At 43.4% G+C, this 20,590-nt stretch overlaps 1 protein-coding gene across 1 annotated transcript in view; it reads right to left on the bottom strand.

Moving 5' to 3' along the window:
- The window catches only part of FAM13B (family with sequence similarity 13 member B), a 2,585,606-nt gene that overhangs the window by 2,343,877 nt on the left and 221,139 nt on the right, over positions 1–20,590 (bottom strand). The window contains exon 4 of the mRNA XM_044069837.1: positions 6,098–6,310. Coding sequence (XP_043925772.1) covers positions 6,098–6,310 — 213 coding nt within the window. The remainder of the gene's footprint in view (positions 1–6,097; positions 6,311–20,590) is intronic.

Genomic DNA, 20,590 nt, shown 5'->3' with positions numbered 1-20,590 from the left:
GATCCCCAATGGGGTACTTATCTTTTTTGAAGACTTCAGTTCTGAAACTCTAAAACGAAAACTTCAGGAGTCAGCAGACAAGCACTTGCAAACTGCTTCTGCTTCGGGCACCACACGGCAAGAAAGACTGATGTAATGGCGTCGGCTGCATGCTTTATACCCCAGACTACCTGACGTCATGGAAGAAGAGAGAGCATCAAAGGCAGGACCCAAAACTTTGATAATCAGGCCGGCTGAGGGCTACCTGCAAGCAGATAACCCAAATGTAATGACTACAACAGTAAAACACGAAGAACACCAGAGTGAATCTAATTGAACAAGAGGTGCAACTGCAGAATGCTACAGAGAAAAAAGGGATTACCTTATTAATATGCATTGATTTAGAAAGACTGCTGCCAAGTTTTTTTTTTTTTTTTTTAAATAACTCCACAGCACAAAAGCTTTTAGCACAACGGCTCAGGCAACAAAAAGTAATTAGGAGTTTTGCCAAGCTTAGGGAGCCTTGACTCAATGGAAGCATTTTCATTCCCTGATTAAACTAGAATGTTGATTAGGAGGATATATGAGGGATTGGAGGCAAAAATTCAAGTTGGGGGAATTCCTCTCTGATTCTGTTGGTTTCTCTGCACAAACAGAACTTAAAGTGTCCTCTTTCCACTTTGTAATTTGTTTAGAACCATTGGCAAAGAAAATTAAGGGACTCAAAAATTAATGAATATAACTGGTACAGTAGTTAAGAAAAGTTGGTTTTATTTGCATAAATTTTATACCAGATATAAACCAAGAAAGGATGCATCAGTGCTCTGGAACATTCTGAGACAGTTTTAAGTTTTTTCAGTGTACAAAATGAAGATGAAACAAAGGCAATAGCTGTAAATAATGCACCTAACGAACTGGTTGAGCAACTTATGTGGGCATGATAAAATAAAGTACTTAGGAGTATGGACTAAAAATTATTCTGATATGGCAACTAAGGATGTATGGAACAAGACTAAACAAAAGTAATACAAAAACTAAGAAACTGCAAGCCCCGTTTTATGGATATGGATATGGATAGCAAGATACAAGCAGTCAAAATGTTTTTAGTCCCTTTTGTTTTATGCACAGGTCAAGCATATTCTTGTCAATCACAGAAGCTGTGGATAGCAATTATTTGAAGGATTTTATTTGGGAAGGGGAAGAGGGCAAGAGTCAAGTGGGATAAACTGATCCTTTTGACAGAACAAGGTGGTTTGGGATTGTGAAGATTGGGTACAGATGGGTGAAGGCTGCCAGCCTAGCCAAATAGAATTTCATACATAATTCTGGCATTTGTAAATATAAATGTAAAATACAGGCTTGTTTCTTAAATGAAAGAAAATACTAAAATGTTGAACTTCATGATTGTAGCAACATTGCCATCTGCTGTAAAGAAAACCAAGTCAAGCATTTCACATCTGTTCTTTGAAATACAAATTATTTCATCACTTCCTTTGACAATTTTACAATTCAGCTCCGGTCTGGCTAGATGAAGGCTTCCTGCCTATTGTTTTAAGGCTAAAGTTAATGACCAGAATTTACATGTGGAATGTCCTTTACTGCTCTAAGCGTAAAAGAATGTAAATGCAGTTTGTGTGGCCTGGGAACCAGTAAACTGTAAAAGATGATGTAATGTTTAGCAGAACTGCAGTTTCAATTTAAACAATGAGAACCACAGATTATTAAGCATTTTTGTCTTGATATCTAACCTACAGCACTGCCTGTTGTCTTAGTCATCTTAGAAGTGCGCTTTCTTGAAGAAATAGCTAGGACTATAAAGATTAGACTAAACATTTGTCGGTTATGTCAAAACTGTACTACTGAATTATTTTAAGTTTCTGTGTGATCTCTGAACTCTTGAACAGCACTGTGGTGTAGTAGTATTATCGTGTTTTTAGTATTTATTATTAAATATTTGTAAACCCTTTTCAACTGTGGCTGGTTTATGTAGAGATAAATTAAGCTCTAGAGTACACTGCATACTTATAAGTGATACTGGACTAAGCCCTTCCAATATGCCTTGATTGCTTACTTAAACTACTATTGGACAATAATATTGCACAGTAATAACTAGACACCATTTTAAGGGCTTTTGGGTAGCTGATAACTATTAGCTGGTGGTGGCAGTAATTACTACTGTATAGTCTGGGTAAAGGGGCACAGCTGGAGAATCTGTGTCAGCCTTTCCTAAAAGTGTCTATGAAGTTGCTTAAATACTTATCGCAAAGTGTGTGTGTGTGGTGTGTGTGTCAGCTACTTGGGCAGGGACACGAAGTACTGGTTGGACAGAGAGGGTTACCGGAGCTTAGCTTGCAAGCTATGCTGAGATCTGGTCCATATAGCTGTGCCAGTGGGGAGTCTTATTGGGGACCTGGGAAGCAAGGCAGCAACCAGCCCCAGACTGACTGTGATCTGTGTGTGCACTTAAGGGAAATTGTACTTTACTTTATTTGTTATCCTTTCCTCTTATATGAGACACCCTTCTTAGGTGTTAGTGGTGAGGATTGAGGCTCCCTGATTGCTGGGCCAGACCACGGGCATCACAGGGATTACCAGATTTGAAGGAGTATTTCACAGCTACACAGTTAAGGCTCCTATACATAACACAAACAGAAAGCTGCAATGCAAAGTGGAAAGGGATGATGATAAAATGGGGGGAGCTCAAGAAACAAGGAGAGACTGGGATTTTGGATGGAGATCCTTAAGAACAACAATACATAATATTATATTCATTAAGTAACAATGTATTCTAAGAAATAAGGCAACATGGGGATGGAGAAAGGAGACTGGGCTAACAAGATGACTGCAATTAAGGGTACGGAGAATAGGCAAGAGGGGGGTGGAATTTACTGGAGGAAACTAGCAAAGGAACTAAGGTATTGGGGGAAACAATTAGGGAGGGAAAGGTCATAAAATGGGGCTAAGAATTTATTTGGACTGCAGGCTACAGATTACCTTCCCTATCAAAAATTGAGAGAGTATAGGTAAAGAGTAAAAACTAGGGAGCTCCAAGCAAAAGACCAGCACTGGCAGAGTTTTTTAATACAATCTAGAACAGAAGGTGCTGTTTAAAAAAAAAAAAAAAAAAAAAAAAAGATAATTAAGTAGGGCATATAAAATACTGCATAATAATTTTATTTATTTTTATTTTATTTAACATTTGTTGACCGGGAATGTCCGACTAGGTTCCACAGAGCCTGTTTTCAGCGGAAGCCCGGGAAGAAATGCTCCAGATGCATGTCTTTGGAATGTGGGAGGAAACCGGAGTACCCGGAGGAAACACACGCGAACACAGGGAGAACATGCAAACTCCACACAGAAGGCACCCCAGCCGAGATTCGAACTGGAGAACCTCTTGCTGTGAGGCGACAATGTTAACCACTGTACCACTGTGCCGCCCACTACAGGGCACAATAACTACAGGAATCAAAGGTTAGTAACACTAGGGAAGAGAAACTGGACAAGCAATTCACAAAAAAATAATGGGGGATATATGTATACCTCCCAAATATGCAACACAAGTCTAGAACATTATGGATCTTTGCTTGGAAGTGTCTGCACAGGTATTTTTATACATCAAGTGGACTCCAAAGAATTTTTCCTCAGGTAGACTGCAAATGTTGGCAGTATGATGAGAAAGAGGTAACTGGGAGCACATTTTTTGGGAGTGTAATGAGTTGGCAGATTTTAAAAATTGTCCCTCTTCAGTAAATAATAACGTTGCAACAACCACACCGGCTCAAAGATGATAAATATAGATATTTAATACTTCCAAACCATGTGATAAAAGTAAAACCAAGTAGGATTAAGCACTTTCATCTTACAGAAGACTTCATCAGAATCAGAAACTAATCACAGCAAAAAGTTAAGTAGCACCACACTTTCCAAATGGTTCTAACTTAGTTCATTAATTCAGGAAATGTTACATCCCAAAAAAACATAAGAGAAAAACATTTCTTTAACAAGTATGTGTATATCATTTAAAAGCTCGCTCTAATGGCTTAAGTGAACCTATATGAACATTTAAAAACAAAACATTAAATTAACAGTTGAAACAGCTTAGCACATAAAAACACAATTATAGAAGGCCATTCATAAAAACTACATATATTTATTCTACTTGTTATAAAAATATATATAACAAAATATATTTATCAAGTAGAATAAATATGTAAAACAAATAACAGAATACTAATTGACTGCAAGATGACTGTGTGAAAAAAGTACATATAAAAATGTACATGTAAAAACTGTACACAATTTTGATTGTTATAACCACAACTGAGTTTATTTATTTGTCCTTTTTGGCTTTGATGCCTACAACTTTATTGCAGGGAGGAGTGACACATGATCATTCATCTCAGGTGGAGTACAGGCGCCCAGCCTTAACTGGCATGTCATCTCCCTGTACTCCAACCTGTTCTCCCAATCCCCTCCTCTGTCACTAGTAACCACCTGTGGTCCCTGGTTTATGGCCCTACATGTGACATCCCACGCACCTACAACAGCCAGGCTTAAGCTTTTGTACAGGAGCAAACGTCCGGGCCGCCTGACGCAGGGAATCACACACTAAGAATACTGCAACATAGGAATAGGAGAACATCAATATTTAAATTTGTCCCTATTTGTGTTTCTATTTAGCTGATCTAACAAAAATTCCTGATACTGAATCATGTGGAATTGACAGTTTAAGGCCCTAGCCGAAAGAGTAGCAGAAGTATAAACTTTTTTACCCCATCTCTCTAATGCTCTGGATTCTCTATCAGAGGGGAGGGGGGTTTTGGCAGTTGCTACAGCTTTGGGGCCCTGAGAAATAGTTTCAGGGTCTGCAATAGGAGCCTTATACAAGTGATAATGTGTGTCCGGGACCCTGTAGTATCTGTCGGGCTTAGCAGGGGCCGGGGGAAGAGAGTCAGGGGCAGTACAAGCATCATTGAATGCATCATCCACAACTGTTAGTTCGGCTGAGGCAAGAAAGAGTCCCCAATGGGGTACTTAGCTTTTTAGAAGTCTTCGGTAGTAGAAATCTCTGGATCTGACCGACCGGCACTTGCGAACAGCTTCTGCTTCGGGCACCGCGCGGCAAGAAAGACTGGGGAAAATGGCGTCGGCTGATGCCTTTATACCCAATTGACAGCAGCCATGACTTCGGGTGAAGTGCGACATCAGCAGAGGCCAGACCCAGACTTTGGAATCCGGCCGACCGAAGGGCTGCCTGAGGCAGGACAACCCATTTGTTAGGACTGCAGATGCATCCTTGAAGGACATCATCAATATTTAAATTTGTCCCTATTTGTGGGACTTTGCCCCCCCCCATTACTTTTGTCTTTGTCCAGATTTGTTGTTCTAAGAGGTTGAGAGCTAACTGCTCAGTATTTTTAGTACTTAAGACAAGTTTGGCCAGAGCACGTTACCAGAGCCACAGCTAGGCCAGATCACATAGGGTGTCTGCCCTGACCTCAAAAACAGGATGCCAGTGACCCTTTAATGTAAGGGCCTACTAGCTCCAAATCTGCCCTACAACAGTGCTACTTGTACTGTAAAAGCACTTACACACATAGTGATTGCTGATCACGAATGCAGCTGCTTAAATGCAGACATTCGCTGTTACAGAAAGAATCTTATTTTGGGGGTCCTCAACTGGCCTGGGAGGGGGCACCAGGGTGACTAACAGAGCTCAGTTATGGTACTATATACCAACAATTCCCCTACTGACAGAAGATGCCATGTAACAAATTTCCAAAGGCGTACAATGCTGACAAAAGAACCTAACAGAATTTATTTTTAAAGTTTCATTTTGCAAATTCTAGTACCAGTCATTATTCTCAGTTAAGGGCACAACTTCAAAAATAATCCTGAATAATAAAGTCCGAAAACAACAACTGCTTATGTATTGACCCTTCACAGCATTTACCATAACATGCTGCAATAAGGTTCTTAAGTAAAACCGTTTTTAAATTGTAGACAAATGTAAGGAAACTATCTTTGCCCAAGATAACAAAACTAAAAATGTACTACAGAAGTAAGTAATACATGACAAACACACACACAAAGGAATCCTGAAGAACCAAAAAGTTACCTTGATAATGCTGCATTAGATCTGCACACAAGCCATCAGGGACAACTGGTTCTGGAAGTTCCTGCAGAAAAAACCTAAGCAGACTTACGGCTGAGGGAACATCCACTTCTTTCACCAAGTCTACTTCTTCCCCATTTTCATATCTCTGGCGAAGCCATTCAACAGTTTCTGCCTTTCCGTTTACATGGAAAAGCCCTTCCTGTTCCAAACCACCTGAAGAAGCATACAAGTCACAAAATAAATAAATAAAAAATAACAACCTCAAGTCACAAAAAAGAACTCTACTTTTAACGTACAAGTTCCACTTTTATAGTACTAAAATACCTGAAAACACTAAATCTGCTCTAATCAGTCGCAGCATTTTGCTAGTTTCTGTATTTTCTGACTACACCTGTGAGCTCATCAAGAATGGTACACAATAAAGAAATTTTTTTTTTATGACAGGTTTAAAAATACATTCCATTTTTCTCTCCTAATTACAAATTGTGTGCCAACTGCATGATACTGAGCAAGTATTAAGGAATAAACCAGACCCTGATATGGGGGGGGGGTTCTAGGGATGCTTGCTGTTTCACTTCTATGTATGAGGTGGAACTACAGAAGTGCCTAGCCTGAGAAACGCTCCCAAGTAGTACCATCTTCTTCCATTATACATAAAGCTCCAATTTTTTCCCAAATTAACATGCGGCCACAGCTTCTACAAGAACTTTGCATCCAAATCATTTAGTGCTTCCACTGCACTCACGTTTTAAGATCTACCATCACTATGACAATCACTGTAAATGCTGGAAAAGCATTGTGTCATGACTGCTACAAATGTTGTCATACCAAACTCAAAAATAAAGTCTAATCCTTTTAGTGTATGATCCCGCTAGGTATCATGATCCAACTCCATAGGCCAGCAAAGGAACAGTAAAAAAGCTTCCTGCTTCAGTAGTGTGATCATCTGTCTTTGGTATCCTACCATCTATCAGAAAGAGGCTTCAAAATTGTGGGACTACAAAAGCATCTCAGTCACACTCTTAAAGTGACAATTCCATACAATCTCTATACACAAGTGCTAAACCAAAGCCTGTCATCAAATGAAAATGTCCATGCTTTTAAACTACTGTCAAAAAAGACAAAGAATAAAATGCAAGGTTTGTTGAGGGAACATTTACTGGGATTATGACGAGTCCCATCTTTCTAACAATATACCACACTATTTTTCATATGTTTTTCTTAAAATATATTACACAACTCATTTTTGCTCTTGCAATTATGCACTCACCATAACTATGCATCTGTGTAGACCATTTTCATTCTTCTGCAATGTATGGGTTATGGATCCAACTTGGCCCCATTCTACACATTTCAGATTTAACTAGCTCCACCCTCAACCCAAATGCCCTACTCCAGCCCCAATTCCTCAAATCAAGTTTGCTGCCTTAAAAGTATTCGTATACAACAGTGAAAGAGAAGAGAAATTAAACCAGGGCTCAAACCTGGAACTAAAGGTTCCAAAGGTCCATTCCAGAAGACAAGAATGGGGAAGGAAACTTATTTCTGATGTTGACCTTTTCATTCTTCCTTAACAGATTGGACAGAGTCCACCACTATGTAAATCTTGGGTGGCCCTTGGAAAGATATTTGGAGAACTGCTGAATCAAAAGCAGCTCTGCTTCTGGAAATTATGCCCAATTTGCAAGGAGTAGTAATGGTATGAGCATTAGTCTAGGTGGCTGCTGCACAAATCAATAGCAATTCTTGAACAGAAGGCAGATGATGTGGCCATGGATCTAGCTGAATGTGCCTTAGGTGGTTTTGGTAAGAAAAGGCCTTGCTGGGAATTAATCAATCCATCCATCCTCAACCCCTTTTCCCATTTTACACATGGGGTCAAGGTTTCACTTCCAACAGTGACAATCATCTCAAGCCAAGGGCTAAACTGTCGGATGACTAGCCCTGCCATGGTAGTTCATCTGACCCCCCACACATACACCTATGGCCAATTTAGTGTGTCCAATCCACCTGTTTGCCTTTGGAATGTAGGAGGAAACAGGAGCACCCTGAGAAAACCCACGCAACCACAGGGAGGACATGCAGACTCTGCACAGAAGGCACCCCAGCCATATCCAGGAAATGTAATTAGTTACCCATTTGGCCAATGTAACTTTAGAAACTGCAGAACCCATTCAACTAGGTGAAAGAGGCAAACAGCTGGCCCATTTTTCTGAAGTCTTTTTTTTTTTTTTTTTTTGTGTGTAAGTAGACAGTTGTCTATGTGAATCTAAAAGATGTAGCATATATTCTCTCTTGTTTGAAATTTTTGGATAGACTGGTAACTTACATTTGACACAGAAGCCACTTAGGGCAGGAAAGGAGTGGATCGTAAGGTCACCCTGTCTTTATGAAAAACAATGTAAGGGCCTTTTGATGAAAGAGCCTGGAGTTCAGAAAGCATTTTCGCAGCTGTAAAGGCCGTTTTCCAAGGTTCATAGGGTTGTAGAGTTAAGCTTTCAAGTACTAATGCTACATCCCAAGGAGGTGACAAATCTTTAACTTTGTGTCTGAGCAGGAAGTTGCCCTTTAGAAAGCCCTTACACAACTTGGAAGCAGCCAAGCAAGAAGCATGGTCTCTGGGTTGAAAATTTGATATGGCTGCCAACTGTACCTTACTTGTGGAAAAACTAGCACATTCTTTAAAAACAGAAGCTAAAAAAAAACAGCACTTAAGAAATAGGGGCAGTAAAAGGATCAATGTCATTTTTCAGGGCCCAAATTGAGAATCTTTTCCATTTACACTTGTAAATCCTTTTAGTAGAATCTTTCTAGGAGGTCAAAAACATATCACGAACTGGAGAAGCAAGCCTGGGCTGTCTAGCTATTAATGTGACTGAAGAAACCATGCGATTAGTTTAAAGGGCCAGAATACTGGGATGATTTATCTTGGAGAGATGTGACAGAAGACCTTGACTGATGTCCAATATTCAAGGAGGATAATAAAGATGAGAACCAGACGTGGCGAGGCCATTAGGAGCAATGAGGATAACGGAGTTCCTCAGACTGACTTTCTGCAAGAATTTTGGAACTAGAAGTACTGGGGGATAGGTGTAAAAAAGAGTAGATGGTTAAACATGCCATAGAGTATCTGTTGGTCACTCCCCCTGAGGGGGAGATCAGGCTGAAGTATTTGCTGCATTTGTTGTTGTGGGGGAAGGCAAAAAGATTGCAACAAGATTGGCCTTGACAACGGGAAAATTTTCTCCACCACTGATTGACAGCGTGCTCGTGAGGCATCAGAACGGACCTTCTGAGTTTGTCTGCTAGTACACTGGATTTCCCTGAAATGTGCATTGCTACTAGAAAGCGGTTATAAGAGATCACCCACTGCCACACACTCACAGCTTCTCAATAGAGAGATAAGATAAAGTTTCCCCTTGTTTGTTGATGTACCAGACCATAAACATGTCGCTTTGAATTGCAAGGGTCCCTAGACAGAGAAAGACCGGTTGTGTAAAATCTTACCATAACGTTAGAGGTCCTTCTCTTCTCTGTTGCAGTATTCTTTACATGAGGGAGATTGCCTGCCAAGTGACCAGACATCGGCCAGTATACAAAAGTCTTTAGTGCTTAGGGTGAGTGGTGTATCACACGTAGGCTGCTATCAAATGTAGGCCATAAAAGCGATATAACAAGCACCATCCTCAGAACAGAGTGCCCCAGGGAAAACGTTTGAGAAATATTAAGTAGGCTAGGTACATCAAAGGAAAATCAAATGCAGGGGGGATGGAGGGCAGGACAGAATAATGCAGAGTAGAGAAGGCCATCCAACATTACGGTGAGACTTTACAAAACTCACCCAAGTCCTTCTATTCTGCTGTTGCAGTATTCTTTACATGAGGGAGAGCGCCAAAGCTCATGAGGAGAAGGAGGGTAGGGGCAAAAGAGCTTTCCAGGAAGCCATGGAGAATCGCCCAAGTGAACTCAGCCTTGGATTTGGAGATGCTGTCCAGTTTGTAATGCTTGTTGAAAGTATGGACGGATAACCAAGTAGCTGTCTCCAGAATGGAACTGGTGTCCAACCCTTTGAAGAAGGCGCCAGCTGAAGCAATGGTTCTGGTAGAGTGTGCCCTATTCACAGCAGAAGGAGATGATCCAGTTGGAAATAGTTTTAGAGACAGGAAGCCCAAAGGCTCTAGAGTGAAAGGAAAAAAACAAATGGTCTGATTTCCCAACAGTCTTGGTTTTAAGATAAAACCAAAGCTGTCTGAACATCTAGAGTGTGCAGAGCTTCTTCTGCCAAGTTGTAGGGTGAAGGGAAAAAAAGTAGGAAGGTGGACAGCGTGGTTGAGTGATAAAAAGTTATGTACTTACCATAACTTGGCATCTGTGCTACCCAGGGTCATTATTCATCAAAGATGGGTCTTGGATCAGAGCCGGCAACTTCACAGACAGATCCCGAGCTCAAGCTCCTCCTCTCTCATAATCCCTTACTACCTTCTAACCCTCAGATAAAATTTGCTAAATTAGTGGAAATGCAGAAACAACTGCACTAGAAGCCCACAAATGCTGTAGCTCAATATAAGCCGAATCAGCCTCACCAGAACTCTCAGAAGGAAGGAGGGAGGATGGTGGAAATGCGATAAATAATGACAGTGGACAGCACAGATGCAAAGTTATTTAAGTACAAAACTCTCTATCTGATGCTATCCATGTCATTATTCATCACGGATGGGTCAGAGTTCCCAGCTACTATGAACCCTGGGTGGCCTCAAGGAAGGATATGATGGAGCACAGAGGAACTCAAAGAAGCCCTGTTCCTAGAGACCAAATCTAATTTATAATGCAAAATGAAAGTAATGTGGATTAGACCAAGTTGTATCACGACCAATCTCATCAAAGTAAAGTTTAGCCAAGAAGACTGATGATGTAGCAAGAGACCTAGTAGAATGAGACTTAACTGGTGTGGGTAACTAAATGCCTACTAGCATAAATGAAAGAAATAAAACTAGCAATTCACCTTGAAAAAGTCACTTTGAAAACTGCCTGAGCCTTCCTGTTTTGACAAAAGGCCACAAATAGTTGGTCCCACTTCAAAAATTCCTCAGTCCTTTTTAAATAAAATGTAATTGCCTGTGAATGTCTCAACAATGCAAAATATATTCTCCCTTATTAGGATAATTAGGGTAAAATTAGGTTGTAGAATCGATTGATTGAGATTAGCTTCCAAGGTCACTTTGGGAAGAAAGGAAGGATATGTTCTATGGGACAGGGTGTCCTTATGAAAGATCATGAACAGCTGTTTGATGTACAGAGCCTGAGGTTCCAAGACTTGCTTGGCTGAAGTAATTGCCACTAAAAAATCCATTATCACGGAAAATAATTTAATATCACATGAACCAGACGGTTCAAAAGGTTTTTGCATTAGGGACTGCAGCACCAAGGTCAAATCCCCTGGCATGGAGGGATCCTTAATAGGAGGCCTAAGAAGAAATACTCCTTTCAGAAAGGCTTTGCACAATTTGGAAGAAAAGATAGGCTCATCATAGCTTCAAAAGAGTGTACTATGCTAATGGCCCTGGAGCCTTTACAAGCGTAGCCCATAGAAATGCCCTGACAATGTGCTTCCGGCATTAGTTCCCAGTGCCTCTATCAAGTAGAGCCACTGGAGTGATCCCCAGGGTGAACTTTCTATTTCCCATCTACTCATCAAGACGTCTCTTGAAGAGGCCAGTGAGGTGTTATGCTTGACATGCATGGGAAGTCTATTCCAGAGCATGGGCAGTCTCTGGGTTATGAACCTGTTCCTCTAGAATGTTCTGCTGATTGTGGTAATGAGGTTGAGGTCTCTGGAGTGTGTAGTGCGGACGGATTGGAATTTCTTTAGATGTAGCATTTCTAACAGAGCTGGGTCAGACATGGCTTTGTAAGTTGAGCAGAGATCGCCTCTTAGTAGACGATACGAGACCAAGAATAGCTGAAGTTATTTTGAGTCTGTCCGGGTACGACATGTTTAAGGCCTAGGATCCTCTTTGTGAGGTACTTTAGTGGCCTTTCCAGCTGCTGCATGTGTCTAGTGAGGTACATGCCAAATGGGGCATTATACTTGATGATTGGCCTAATGAGGAAAAAGCAGAGAGAGAGAGATGATGACCTCTTTCTTCATGGATGCAAAACCCTTGGTAATGAGATGTGCCACACAGGACATTCTGACCACAATGGCAATGTGGTGGTCGAAAGAGAAGTTGCTGTCAACCTGTGTCCCCAGATCTCTTATAACGCCTTCAGTGTTCAGTGGGCTCCCATCAATGTGGTAATTAGTGGAAACCGAGTTTTTCCCAAAAGGGATGACTACGCATTTTTTTGACATTAAGCTCAAGGCCATGGTTTCGTCACTGGTCTCAGTGAGGCCTTTCTGTAGGATGTGTACATCACTTGGGAGTTAACAATGGCTCCCAGCTTGCAGTCGTCTGCGAACTTTGTCAGAGTCCCTCCGTGTTGGCCTGGACTTCTGAGAAGTAGATGCCAAACAGGCAAGGACCCAGGACCGGTCCTTGTACGACTCCACTCGTGACTGATCGGTAGTCTGACTTGGAGTCTGTTACTTTCACACTGTGGGTTCCATCTGTGAGCCAATTTGCAACCCAACTAGTGATTTAGGAGTCTATGCCTAGTTTGGGGAGTTTTATCAATAATTCATGAGTAGGTAATGGTATCAAAGGCCTTGGCCAGATCGAGGTAGGCTGTATGAACTGCCTTGCCCTCACCCAGAGCTCTGGTGGTTAAGCAGGCATGATCTACCTTTTCACAAAACCAAACTGCGTGGGATCTAGAGTCTGGAGATTCCCTATATCCTTCTTAATTAGGTCCATGATTATGCGCTCCATAGCCTTACATATCAGACTCAGGCTAATGGGGCGATAATTCCCAGTTTCTGTAGTCGATCCCCATTTATGGAGAGAGTTGACTGTGGTAGTGCACCATTTGGTATGGACAAATCCTGAGGTGAGGCTGTGACTGAACAGGGGAACACTGATGTAGTGCCAGTTCACTTTGTAGTTCATGCAGAACACATCTAGGGATATTGTTGGGTCCCATGGAAGCAGTATTCTTGGTCTTGGGCAATGCAGCTTTAACCTGTGCTGCAGTAATGTTGGGAGCCTGGCATTCCTCCGGTATTGTGATTAGTCCTTTAGAGGGGGAGAGAGAAGTAAAGTTGGCAGTGAATCTGTTGGCCAGTATGTTGGTAATATCTGCTGGCTCAGTATAGGAGGTACCACTGTGCAGCAACTTAGAGCAAACCTGGGTATTGCCATGGAGATTTTTGACATAACTAAAGAAGGCTTTGTGGTTATTTTTAGTGTCTGCCACAATTCTGCCTTCATAGCTGGCTTTAGAAGTTTTGATGAGTGATCTCAACTTTTTGTTGAGGCTAATAAGGGAGTTTTTTCAGTCTTAGGACTTCATTTTTTACTGCAACAGTTTCTTCCTTCTGTTGTAGAGTTTCTTAATAGCACATCTTGGTTCTGTTGGATATGGCTAATTCCATGCATTTATGTACATGTTCGTAGAGTGCATTGGTGTATGATTTGGCACTCATGCATCTATTTCTCATTGAGATGGGTGCCATGAAGTTAACCACCTCTGTTTTTAGGAGCCCAAAGTCAGCTTTGGAGAAGTTTTTCATGGGGGTTACCTTTGCAGGGGGTGTGGGTGAGAGATGGATTTCCATGATGATTAGATTGTGGTCGGATCTAACCAGGGAGGAATTGACTACTGGTGTAGAGAAACGGTTGCCCATGTTAGTAATAACCAGATCAAGGATGTTGCTTCCTCTAGTAGGGGTAAGAACGAGCTGGTCCAGGGCACTAGAATTGATGAATTCCAGGAAGCGCTGGGCCAGTGTACTGGTGAAGGAGTAGTTTTCCCAGATGATGGAGGGGTAGTTGAAGTCATCTAGTATGAGAGTGTTGGGTTGGACGCTAACAGTTTCCAGGGTGTTTAGAGACTTGGTATATGGCCCATTAACATGGAAATTAGATATGGCAGCCAATTGCAGCTTAATGGTAGACCAACTCACCCCATCCTGAAAAGAAGACAAAAAGAACAAAATATCAGTGAAACTGGGCGAAAAAGGATCCAGACTTCACTGCCTGGCCCAAATGGAAAACCTTCTCCATTTACTGGAATACACCTTTTTGGTAGACAGTTTTTGAGAAGCCAAAATAATATCCCTCACCGGGAAGGAAGCCTGGACTGTGAAAGGATTATTGGAACTGGAGAAACCATGTGGTTAGACAAAGGGTCCAGAGATTAGGAAATGGAAGCCCCCAGGGATGGAAAATAAGATCCGGAGAGATTTCTAGTATCCAAGGAGGATACCTCAGATGATACCTCAGGAAAGAGAACCACACCTGACAAGGCCAGAAAGGGGCAATGAGAATGAGAGGGGTCTTCAGGCGACTAGCTTTCTGAAGGACTTTGGGTATCAGAGGAATGGAAGGGTAAACAGAGGAGACCCGAAGGACAGAGCATCCCTGGGTGACTCCCCTATTGGGGGGGGGGGTGGGTCAGGGCAAAGTAACTGCTGCATTTGTGGTAGACTCGGGAGGCAAACGTTTGGTTCAGCTTTGCTGCCGTCTAATTGATTTGTCTCGCCACAGATGAACTCCGGGACCACTCATGAGGATCCAAGATGGACATGCTGAGTCTGTTGGACAACATGTTGGAACTCCCAGGAATGGGAGTTGCAAGAAGAAAGTGTCTGGAAGACATCGCCCCATTCCTACACACTCATGGCCTCTTTGCACAGTGGATAACACTGTGTTCCTCCCTTGCTTCTTGATATACCAAACAGCCATGTTTGTCCATCTGAACTGCTACGGTCCCCAAAGGGAGGCATTTCTGAAAGGCTTGCAATGTTAGGACTGCTCTCATCTTCAGGACATTTATGTGCAACTTGGCCTCTGTGGGGGACCACATCCTTGAACTGTCCTGCCCTGAAAATACCCCACCCCAAAAGGGAGGCATCACTGGTCACCGTGGCCTTTGGCAGGAGAAGACAAAATGGCCTGCCTAGACGTAGATCTTGAGACTGAAGCCACCAAGTAAGACTATTCCTGCACACCTGGGTCAACTTTATGGTCATGGACATGGGTTGAGACAGTCGACCACTGGACTGCCAGAGTCCACTGGAGAACTTCCATGTGAAACCTGGCAAAAGGGACTAACTGAATTGTAACCGCCATCAAACCTAAAGTTTGAAGGATCAAGTGAGCCATTAGGCGTGGTAGATCCAGAGACCTGATCTCAAATTAGCTGCACCCCATGGGGAGTCAGTGCTGCAATTTCTAATACCATGGCCAGTTGGACCCCAATGAACTCCAGATTTTGGCACGGCACTAGATTGTATTTGAGAAGATTCACTGTGATGCTTAGAGAAGACTGAGGACATATCTAGTGGCCAGAGATAGTCGATGCCTCAAAGGAGCAGTGTGGAGCCAATTGTGCAGGTATGGAAAAACCTGGAAACCTTGCAGCCAGAGATGAGCCTCTATCACTGCCATACATTTGGTAAACACCCAGGGGATTGTGGTGAGTCCTAAGGGCAGAGCTCTGAACTGGTAATGACTAGCTCCAACCAAAAGCGTAACTGTCTCCTGCAATGTCTGTTAATCTTCATATATTGTATGTCCTTGAGATCCACTGAGCATATCCAATCATCATTGCGCAGGAGAAGCAGAATGGACTGAAGAGTTACCATCTGGAATTTTGACTTTGTAACAGAAAGATTTTTGCTCGCTGAGGTCCAATATCAGAGGCAGGTCCCTGGTCTTAACACCAAAAATAAGAGTAAGTTCTGGACCCTTGCTGTCCTGTTGGGACCTCTTGAATGGCTCTTTTTTGAAAAAGGTCTTGAACCTAGAAATAGGCCAACTCTCTTTGGCGGGGTGGAATGTCCAGGAGAAACTTTTGAATTGGAGGGGACTGAGAAAAGGGAATGGAGTAACTCCTGGAAATAATTTTTAGCAACCACTGATCGGAAGTGAGACTTGTCCTGGCTAGTGGGTGAAGGGAGAGTCTACCCTCGACTACCTCTAGGGCAGGACTGTTGGGCAGCATCTCAGGAACGCTGAAAGGGTTTCGCTAAGTAGGGCTCCTGGGAGCCCTGGCTCTGCGGACCCCCTCTATCCCTGGGGTGGCATCTGCCATCGAATCCTGGCTTCCATGGGAGAATTCCTGGGGAGCATCCTGAAAGGAAGACTGAGTCCTCGATAGGCAAAGTTTCTTACTTCCTCTCTGGATGTTAACAAAGGACTGTTGGGAAGTAAAACACTTGATCCCTACTACGGAAAGAGTCTCGTCTTCCTGCTCACAGCGGGTTAAGGTATCCTTAACAGACTGTACAAACAAGGTGGAGTCAAAGGGGGAGTTAGTGAAAGATGGCTTCAAGGGTTCTGCAAACCCACAAAGGTGAAGCTAGGCATGCCGTTGAATAGCAATGCCGGTGCCTGCCGCTTCAGAGGTGGCCTCCACAGTAGTAGGAGATCAACCTCATTGAAGCATTAGCCAAAGAGGTTAGAGAAGACAGCTTCAGGGAGACCAGTCAAACTCTCTGGAGGCAACCACTCAGACAAGGAAGTGGTAAGCTCCAAAAGCAAATCCCTCTGAAGCCAGGTAAAATGGGCCAACTAATTATCACCTCTCAGTGCAAACGTAGCTGAGCCAAACGCACACTTTCCAAATTGATCGCACAGGACTCCCTGTTCGGGGGATGGACCATGGAGCTTTGCTCAGCTAGCTCCTTCTTAGCAGCAGTGGCCACCATGAAGGCATTGACAGGGACACCTTTACTCCAAAATGTTGTATCCTTGGGAGAACTAAGGAATCTTTCGGCTTTTCTGGGCACAGGTTCTATTGTGTCTGGCTCCTTCCAAGTCTTGCTGGTGATAAGGTCCACAAACTTGTCAGCAGAGGGGGACCCAGGTAGATGATGGGCCCATCCTGAAGGCTTCAGGAACACTGATCCCTCTGAAGATGACATTGGAGAAGACCCAACCACCTCTCTGCTTGAGAACTTTGTGGACGCCCCCGAAGGACACTTCCTAAGGTGCAAGTCTGGGGAGCTCGTCTCCCTCCTCAAAATCCATGTCCTCAGACAGGGACTCTGTGGGGGGGGTCCAAGTGCCTCCCCTCTTATTCATTCTCTTTGAGAGGGTTCCCTCACAGTGGGCTCAGGGGAGGACTCAGAAGAGATGGGTACCCCAAGGGGGGCAGTGCCCATCTCAAGGCGCTTGCAGGAGGTCTGGCCCTGGAAGGATGAGGAGAACTAAGCACCCAAACCCGAGAGAGGCTGGAGAGGACCTAGAGAAGGAAAGTTAACTGCCAAACTGGAGAAGGTCCTCTCTACCACCTGAAAGACCGACTGGCTGGACAATGCTCCCCTTCCCCAGCAGCCAGGGCCCCATGGGAAAGGAAAAGAGACCCCAACGCAGCACCGAAGCTCTCTGACGATAGCCCAGCGCTGTCCAATACCGAAGCCCCCAAGGGAAGGGAACAGTCCAAAAAATATGGATCCAAACCCACCCCCAGGGAACTCGCACCAGCATCTCACAGACAAAGTGCAGCCTGATCAAAGGGCATAGGGACAAAACCAGCCAGGGACCATGACAAGGGAGGGCATACCCGACAACATTGGCCTCTCCACTCCTGACATTCCAGACAGACTGGAAGAGGGCAGTGGAGTCCTGTAGATGGGGAGGGTCCCATAGCCACCCGGGCTGGGGACAGCAGCAAGCCCACTCAATCTTGGCCTTGAGGAAACATCATCCTATCCATACCTGAGAGAAGGAAACATCTGAAGGATCTGAATGAAGCAGATGAGTGGCCAGATCTAGATGGAGATCCGACCTTGGAGCCCATCGCCCTATGGGTCCAGAGAAGGGGATCTGCTCCGACTAGTCAGACTTTATTTTCTAGATGATCGAGAAGGAGAACTCTCGATAATAATGGGATCAGACAGAAATGTCTGATCCAAAAGTCTAGTGGGATCTGAAGTTTTAGATGGTGTGCTGGACGGATCTGACAAACAGGTCGGATCCATGAACGGACTGCGCCTACTCGGACCCAAAGGCTTCCTCTCCGCTAATTCCTTGGATCAGAGGCTCTCTGAGAGGTAGATCTCTGATCTGAAGCCGAAGAGCCTGGGTTTGCATCCTGAGATCTGTGATCAGAGAGTCTAGGCTTCTTAGAAAGAGATGAAGACGACCCCCCCCAGAGGTAGGAGGGGGCCTTTTCTTCAGTTCCTGAGAAGACTTGGAGGGAGAGTCCGAGGGCAAAGGACCACCCGGAGCCAAGTCGTTCAAAAACGGCTTATTACAGTGCTCCATGAGGGCCCTGGGGTTGAATGCAGCACCAATGTCACATTCAACCTCCAGGTGCACCTACCCCAAACAATACAGACACTCCTCAAAAGAGTCGGAACACATCATCTTCCAAATGCATGAGGAGCATCTTTTACAACCAGAGGGTTTCTCAGCCAGGACGACAAAACCACACAACACACACAAACTGCAGAAAATCTAACCCCAAAAACAAAACAAAAGGATAGTGAAAGTTTACATATATATAAAAGTACCCTAAAGGAAAAAAGGGTAGGGAACGGTAGACACTGGAAAGGGGGAGGCTTCAAGTAAACTAAAGTATTTAGCAACCGGAAGGGGAGGTAAAACTAACTACCAATAGAAATATATTGATTACTTCTTGGGGGTTTTGTTACCTTTTATAAATTACTTATCTGCTATGAGACGGCCAGAGTCTGGCTCACATCCAAAGCATTTCAGCAGCAAACAAGATAAAGAAGTTATGTACTCACCATAACGTTCCATCCGAGTAGTTCATTTGTCATCAACCTGTGGGATATCAGATCCGTATCGGATCTGAGATGGCAACTTTACTAGCATCTGCTCAGAGTTCCAAGCTCCTCCCCTTACCCACAATACATCTCCACTACCTTCCAACACCCAGATCGTGTTTGCTGAACCTTATACTGATAACCCGACCTGAAAAAATGCTTGTGCCCTATAACTGCAGCCCATAGGCTGCTCATATGCCAAGGTCCGGGGTAAAGGAGGGAGGGACGGCTGAAGACAAATGAAGTAGATCTACTCAGATGGAACATGGTGAGTAGATAACTTCTTTATCTGAAGTAGTTTACTTCATTTGGTCTTCAACTTGTGGGACAGAATCCCCAGCTACTAAACGCCTGGGAAGCCCTCATGGAAGGATATTCTGGAGCACCGTGGAACCAAAGGATGCTCTCCTTCGGGAAGTCAAATCCAATTTGTAATGAGAAATAAATGCATGAGATGAGGATCAAGTAGCTGCAGAAGAAATATCATGCAAAGACAAACTAGACCAAAAGGCCGCAGACGTAGCCATCGATCTAGTGGAATGAGCTCTCACCTGACCTGGAGGAGACATGCCTCTGTCCTTATAGACCTGAAGGATGCATGAAGAAATCCGACAAGCAACAGTAACCTTGGGGATGGGATTCCCCCCAAAGGAGGTTCATAGAAGGATATAAACGATCAGATTTACGGAAATTTTCTATCCTGTGTAAATAGAATCGTAACTGTCTATGAACATCCAGCAGGTGGACTTTGTATTCCATCTTGTTAGTAAAATTAGGGAAAAAAAAAAAAAAAAAAGAGGCAAATTGATAGTCTTTACACTAATATTGACTGGTGATGCCACCTTAGAAAGAAAGGATGGATTGGTCCGAAGGGAAACCCTATCTTTGTGAAAAATCGTATAAGGGACTTTGATGGAGAAGGCCAGCAGTTCTGAAACCATTATGGCAGAGGTAATAGCCACCAGAAAAGCTGTTTTCCAAGATAAATATTTCAGATCTGCTGTTGCGGCAGGTTCAAAAGGCGGAGCGACCAAAGCTTAAAGAACCACAGTAAGGTCCCATGGGGGATCAGGATCCCTGACCAGGGGGCGTAACAAAAAGCTGCCTTTAATAAAGGTTTTACACAGTCTAGAGGAGGCTAGAGAAGCAGAATTCTCACCTACGTGAAAATGAGAAATGGCAGCCAAATGAACCTTGACAGTAGAAGAAATAGCTCCATATTGAAAAATATCAGGTAGAAAATCAAGAATGGTGGAAATAGGAGCCATGAAGTGGTCTAAACTCCTCTAAGAGGCCCAAAGGGAAAAACGTTTCCACTTGATGCGATAAACCTTCCTGGTCGAAGACTTATGAGCAGCCACCAAAATAAACCTAACTGAGGAGGATAATCCAGGAGTCCTAGCAATCACAGGAACGGGAACAGCCAAGCTGTGAGCTTCAAACTGTCCAGATTGGGATGAGGAACCCCCGAAGGGTGTGAAATCAGATCCTGAATGGGATCCAGGGCGGAGCCAGAAGGTGAAACCAAAGGAAGGGAAACAGTTGAGTACAATTACCATAAATGTAGATGTTAGAGTGTATTCACTGTTGCAGTCATT

This window comes from Protopterus annectens, chromosome 4.part0, assembly GCF_019279795.1.
Source record: "Protopterus annectens isolate FY-2018-M chromosome 4.part0, PAN1.0, whole genome shotgun sequence".
Taxonomy (NCBI): domain Eukaryota; kingdom Metazoa; phylum Chordata; order Ceratodontiformes; family Protopteridae; genus Protopterus; species Protopterus annectens.
The sequence above is the reverse complement of the archived record's forward strand: the minus strand, read 5'-3'. Positions and strand labels throughout refer to the sequence as shown.